Genomic DNA, 6,951 nt, shown 5'->3' with positions numbered 1-6,951 from the left:
GCGACGGCCCGCCCCCCCCCCCTGCCATAATCAGCTGTGTGTCAGGAAACTCTTTATTCAGAAACAGGCCCGATCTTAGAGAGCAGGCGCTGCTGCTGAAGGTGAGGATGAGGATCAAGAGTAGTGTGTAAAAACATTTGGGAAAGTCAGGAGAGCAAGTTACATGATAAATAAAAAAACAGGGCATGTCACTAATGTGCTGAGTTGGCTACAAAGCTGCTTCAAACACAGATATAGACTCCTACAGTTACATTGCATTCAAACTCAAATTCGATGCTTTCTTGCTTTTCCACTTGGTAAAAAAGAAAAGCTCCATAATTCTTCAGATGGGTCACTCTTGCCTCTGCACAGTGACCCAAGGACCTGTGCCTAGCATGCCCATTCAACCTGAGATGCCAGAAGCCCCTGCAGGACCCATAGTGTCCTCGCTCCCCGCTGCCCCACCGTGCTGTGTGCCCACCTTAGCCAAACTGCCTGGTTCAGAAGCTCACTGTCTTCACCACAGAAACACATTTCCCCAGGGGCAAACTCAGAATGCACACCTGGTAACAATTCTGACCCAAATCAGGACTAGTTGCCCTTTTTTGTGATATTTGTTCTACCCGGAGGAAAAGGCCACTTTCGAAGCTCCTCTGACCTTTTCCTAATCGCTGGGCGACTCTGGATTGATCTGCTTTGGTCTTTCCAGGGTTCTTCTTTACCTTTACTACTGGCTGTTCTCAGTCAGTGCAGAAGCCTCTAGGAGAGTGGGGAAACTGTTCTGTGCACAGCAGATTCACCAGTTCCCAGGGATTGAGTCAGAAATGACTGTGCTCAGAGATGTAGGAGTGAGAGAGTCAGGAGCTGTTCAAAATGTGGCTTTTCAGCTCAGTCTGGCTTAGGGTCGATGCCTGAGGTGACTTTTGGTAAGGCTCTGCTGGCCTCTGTGGCCCTTGGGCCTCACTCATGCTTCAGATGTAGGGACAGACATTTCCACAAGGACACGCAGAACTTCTGGTGTTCTAGAGGGGCACAGAGCCTGCAGGACCCTCATATCAGACTGATTACTTCTGCAACTTCCAAGTGTAAGAAGAAAACCCAGCCAAAGGAAGAAAAGGTGGGACTAGCAGGTGGCATAGTGGTTAAGTGGCTGGACTCCCACATGGTCAACCATGGTTTGAATCCTGGACCTGGAGGCCTGAAACTCATTTTGGGTACATATGCATGTGTGCCCAAAATCCCAAGAGAAAAATGGAGGAAAAGGGATTGTAGCATGGCCATCCCCTCCAGGGGATGATTTCTCACTTTCTGTCTCTCTAGTGACCATACATGCCCTATAGCAAAAATGTCTCTTTCTCTCAAAAAAAAAAAAAAAATCCAGTGGAATTTGTCTCTTTTTGGAAAACTGCACGTGGTCTACAGCACTCTTCCCCACACCAAAGTTCCTGCCTTCCTCCTCCATGTTAGATGAAGCTATGTTTCTAGAAGGAGTCACTAAACATCCAGGAAAACCCACCTATTTAGCCAAATATTTACATACATGCATGTTATAAGGCCTTGCTTGGTGAGGTACCATCAACTTAATCAAGTTTTTTAAAAAAGAGAAATTTCAAAAGCAGATTACTCGTTTCTGTCAACCAAAAGTGGACACAGGATGATGGAAAGTCTGCTCAGTTGTCTCAAAGAAGTAATTTCCTACAAGGATGGAAGATTAACATGTGATGGTATTTGAAATAAAGACTACTACTGGGAAGATAATAACCTAGAGGGCCCATCCTGTCTTCATCTGGTTTCCATGGTGGCATCCACATGTGGACTATCAAATATGTGCCCAGTCCTTTCAAAGGTCACGTGATCTGTTCCTCCCTGTGCAGGCGTGGGTGGAAAGTGGTGGGATTTTTTTTGCCTTTCTGCATCTTCCCTTTGCTGCTGCCTGGGAAGCTAAGTTCCAAGGTCACCCAAGAACAAGAAGAGCCAGGAACAGGAGAGCCCTCTGCCCCATACGCCAGAGCTGAGCAGCTGCTACTGCTGCCCACCCACAGAGACCTCACTACAGAGCAAAGCTGGCCTTCATGACAAGCCACATGACTTGACTCCTGCGTGGTGACACACTCTGGTCTCATAGCTTCTGACCTCAGCAACCATGTTGTCCTCAAGTCAAGGTTTTTCAGTGGCTCTGTCACTCCTGGGATCCCAGGAAACCCCAAAGCCCAGCCCAAAGAGAATACCCATGAGCCACAGGTGGCCTCTGAATTCCCAAAGATCAAGAAACACCAATGGTTTATTAATAAAGCAAAGAGAATAGTCTGCAGACAGACAGGTGTAAAATCAAAATGGGTTTTATAGTTCTTACATGCGTGATGAGTGAAAAATAGCTGAAATAAAGTGGGAAAGTAGTCCATGAGGAGCTTGACAAGCTTCAGCTTTGCATGTGTCAAAGGGGCAGCCTTTGGGTGTTTCTCTTGAGGATTTTCTTTTTTATAAGTTGACACCAGAACTTAGAGCATAGCATGTGCTCTGAAGGCTGGTCACTGCTAACTTACCAACTATATAATTCTGATGGATGCTAACTCGTTCCCTAATTCTTATTAAAAAGAAAACCCTCCTCTTTGATAGTAAAAAAAAGAAATGTTGCTTTATTAAGAGTTTTTGCCTTTGAAAATGTAACCAGTGAGACTGACACTTTAATTGGCTGTAAATGACAACATTCTTTCTGTAATTTTTCTTAATACAATTAAGTGAAGCATAATGCCCAGGCCATGTGGTGGACACCATGGTGCCTACCTCTACAACAGACTTGGAATCCAGTCGGAAGTTGAAATCTCCAAAGACAAAGTAGGAAACCTTCTCAAACCGCTGATCAATGATTCTGGGAGGAGAAAGGGAGACAAAGGTTACTTTCTGAGTGAGCTGATGGCAGCCAGGCCTACCATACACCCCATCACGCGTTTTCTGCTCTGTCTCCCCCTACAGGGAAAGTGTAGTGATTGCTTCTTTGTACCCCCAAAACTTAGCACAGAGAGAACTGCCAACACACACCCACCAAAAAGCACTGGGCTTTCTCCAACACAAGCATGTGAGTGCTGCCTATTACATCAAAAAAGAAGAAGGGCAAAGTCACACGACTGTGTCACCAACTGGGCCAGGGTGGCATTAAAATCAAATTTAGGCCTGGCAGTGGCGGCATAATGGTCGTACAATGCCATGCAATGCTGGAAGCCATATGGGAGATCAGGGTTTGGTTCCTGAATTAACTTGTACATGTCAGGCATGCATGTGTGTGCGCATGATACTGGCTGGCTGACAGGCCGGGGAGAAAAGGGGTAGAGGTCATGGCGTGAGATCCTATTGAGGGTATCTCTTTCTCTCTCTGTCTCTGTCTCTTTTTCTCTGTCTCTCTCTCTCTCATGAACCAACTAAATAAGTAAACTTAAAAAAAAAAAAAAAGATTCAGTGGAAAACTACAGCTTACACTAAGAAAGAAAACAGGGCCAGGGCAGAAATGATTGAATAAGAAAACACAAAGTTCAGACGAATTAGGGAGGAAATCGATGGGGAGGTTCATACAGGTAAATAGGTAGGAATGATTCCTACAGGTAGTACCTCCAGGATCATGGAGCCAAGCACAGCCTGACGTGCCTCTGTTTGGCATTTGAATGGCTCCTTCTGGTTGGGAGTGTATGGTTAAACTTGTTTTGAAAACGTTTATATATTCTCTCTCTCTCTCTTTTTTTTTTTTGCTATAGGGCACGTGCACTCACCAGACAGATAGATAGAGACAGAGAGACAGAAAGTGAGAAATCATCCCCCAGGGGGGATGGCCACGCTGCAATCCCTTCTCCTCTATTCTCCTCTCAGGATCTTGGGAACGTACGCACATGCATCCAGCATGAGTTTTAAGCCACCGGGTCTGGGATGCGAACTGCGGTCAACTACGTGGGAATCCAGCGACATAGCCATTACGCTAACTGCTGGTCCTAAAAAACGTTTATATATTCTCTACACTTGGACATTTCACAGTGGTAGTGACTCACTCATGTAATGTCTTTTTTTAAATATGAGAAATTTTTTTCCACATATTTTAAATCAATCACAACCCATCTCATTTTTCCCACTAGAAATGACTAACAGTGATTATGTGAAGCAATTTCTCTCACAGATATAAGCTTATAAAAAGAAACGAAAAAAAAGGCGACCTTACTCAAACCCTAAATATTCAACTCACCCAGCTGCATAACAACACAATTAACACACACTTGCTTTCAAGGCAACATAAAATGCTAGTTATGTCTGATTTGAAAGCAAAACGAGAATCATTTTCAATATGGTATCTGCTAGTAAGACCATCAACGGGACAGAAACATGTCATCTACACAGAAAAGAAAGGAATCTTCATTACCAAAGTTCCTAATTTCACTGTCCACCTCTGGTCTCACCAATAACATGTGCTGTGACAGATCCCAGGGCAAGGTTACAGGGCGCAGGCGGGGCTGAGAGCACCTTTTCAAATACTGCATTTTGAGAAAGACTTTTTTTTTTTTTAATAAAATTCAGTATTATTAGCTAGGCAAAAGTCAGGGAGAATTTCTTACTCAAATTAATTGAAAAACTTCTAATGGGTATCAGGAAACCACACGGTGCCAAGCCTTATGATTCCTGTTCAGCACAGATGTGCATTGCTGTCTGCAAGCCACTGAGGACCAGCCTGAAATCAGGTGCCGCTGCTTGGGCACTACCTAGAGTTGGGGACGGGGAGGGTGGGGCACTGCAGGCCCTCAGGACAAATGGGATGGTGGCAGCTTGCTTAGTTAAGGACTAGGCCCATTCCATGGTGATTCACTAGCTTGAGAAATAAATGAGAAATGAACGGTACCATCCTCTGGTCACCAGTTTTCACAAGAAGCAGGCTGCATTAAAATTATAAAGGAAATCAAAACACTGCTTATTAAAATCTTTTTTTTTCTTTTTTTGGAGAGGTTTTTGCTATAGGGCGCGTGCGCTTGCCAGACACAGAGAGAGAGACAGAGAGATAGAAAGCAAGAAATCACCCCTCAAAGGGGATGGCCATGCCGCAATCCCTTCTCCTCCATTCTCCTCTCAGGATCTTGGGCACGTACGCACACGTGCCCGGTGTGAGTTTAAGCCACCGGGTCCGGGACTTGAACCGCAGTCGACTACATGGGAGTCCAGCGACATAGCCATTATGCTAACTGCTGGTCCCATTAAAATCTTTTTAAATAGAACAAAAATTGTATGTTAAAGCTTAAACTTTGGAGACATAGAGACCTGAGTTTGAAACCTGACTCTATCCCTTGCTTCCAGTGTAACCATGAACAAGTTATTTAAATTTTCTTAAAAAAAAAAAAACCAACAACAACAACAAAAAAACACCAAAACCAAAACCAAGAAGCAGGCTGCAGAAAGTGCTGCGTCTCATCCTGCAGCATGCTTTTCAAGTGCATCTGTCCACTGGGTTGGAAAACAGCTGCTGGCAGGCACCAACCCAGCATCACTGCTACTGGCCACTGACTAGTTCTGAACCTTCCCGGAGGTTTCCAGGCCAGAGGAAGGGAGGCATGATGCGGCTGTGCTGTTTCACACTTGCACGACTTAAAGAAGATGAACTTACCAACATTTTATTTAAGTTCTGCCTCTCTGGGGGAATTATCTCCCTTTTTCTCTCAACATTACCAATGAGGTTGAGCATGTTTTCTTTTTTTTTTTTTTTTGAGAGATTTTTTCACTGTAGGGCGCGTGCGCTCGCCAGACAGACAGAGAGAGACATAGAGACAGAAAGCGAGAAATCACCCCCCAGGGGGGATGGTCACGCCGCAATCCCTTCTCCTCCATTCTCCTCTCGGGATCTTGGGCACGCACGCACACGCGCCCGGCGTGAGTTTTAAGCCACCGGGTCCGGGACACGAACCGCGGTCGACTACGTGGGAGTCCAGCGACATAGCCATTACGCTAACTGCTGGTTCCCGAGCATGTTTTCATACATCATTAGAATTTGTGTTTTCTCTTTTGTTTTTATGTATTCACGGCCTGTTTCCCCATTTTGTTACATGCTTTTTTCTTTTTGAGTATCAGGATTTTCCTTGCAAGTTTTGGATGGTAATCCTTTGTCTGCAGTAGACTGGCAAACATTCCGCTCAGTCTAGTGCTGCTCTTTTCAGTCTGTTTACGCTAGCTCTCGACAGACACGGGTTTTCATTTTCATGTAGTCAAACGTATGGCTTTCTCCCTGTATGGTTGTTCATGCCTTCTCCGGCCCTAACTCACACACGGTCCTCACCACTCCCTTTTATCTTTGTGGCAGAGTTTTCAGGGTTAGCCTTTAATCCATCTGGAATTACAGTGTGAAACAGGGATCCAAGTTTATTGATTTCCCCAAATGGATGGCCAATTGATTTATTGAATGCTCAACCCTGTTCCCACTGAGTTTGTATCACAACACAAAATTCCCTAAACAGCATGGGTCTTTTTGAGACTATCCTTTTCTGTCGATCCTGTGTGCTTTTAATTAAAATGACTTTTTATAGGGAAGCCCTTCTTGTTGACAATTCTTTTAGAAATCGTCTCCACTAGTCTCACGTTCCTCTTGCATACTAATTTTCTTTCTGCCAAATTCCACCAAAAGTCATGTTTTCCTTTTTAACTGGGCTTGCTTTCAATTTAAACATTAATTTGAAGAGAAATGACATATTTTAACAGATTGTTACTCATAACACAGATGACCAATAATTTCATTCACTTTAAATATTTCTGTAGAGACAATGCTGCTCAGGAATGAAGGCGCTGGGCAGGAAGTTTGCATTGACTCAGGCACCAGGTGTTGGCTGGTGTGTTCAAGATCAGCTGTCAGCCTTCCCCTTTCTTTCTCACCTTCCTCCTCACTCATGGCCACATGTGGGTGTAGCAGCAGGTGAGGGGAATGAGACCACACCCTTACCTGACTCACAGTCAGCAGGA

The 6,951-nt window shown here is 44.7% G+C and overlaps 1 protein-coding gene across 2 annotated transcripts in view; it reads right to left on the bottom strand.

The window, feature by feature from the left end:
- Positions 1-6,951, bottom strand: part of INPP5A (inositol polyphosphate-5-phosphatase A) — a 198,869-nt gene that overhangs the window by 57,586 nt on the left and 134,332 nt on the right. For both annotated transcript variants that reach the window (XM_027771238.1, XM_027771239.1), the window contains exon 8: positions 2,764-2,848. In XM_027771238.1, coding sequence (XP_027627039.1) covers positions 2,764-2,848 — 85 coding nt within the window. The remainder of the gene's footprint in view (positions 1-2,763; positions 2,849-6,951) is intronic.

The sequence above is a fragment of the Tupaia chinensis genome, unplaced genomic scaffold (genome assembly GCF_000334495.1).
Source record: "Tupaia chinensis unplaced genomic scaffold, TupChi_1.0 Scaffold000197_1, whole genome shotgun sequence".
Classification (NCBI taxonomy): domain Eukaryota; kingdom Metazoa; phylum Chordata; class Mammalia; order Scandentia; family Tupaiidae; genus Tupaia; species Tupaia belangeri.
This window is presented reverse-complemented; position numbering and strand designations above follow the sequence as displayed.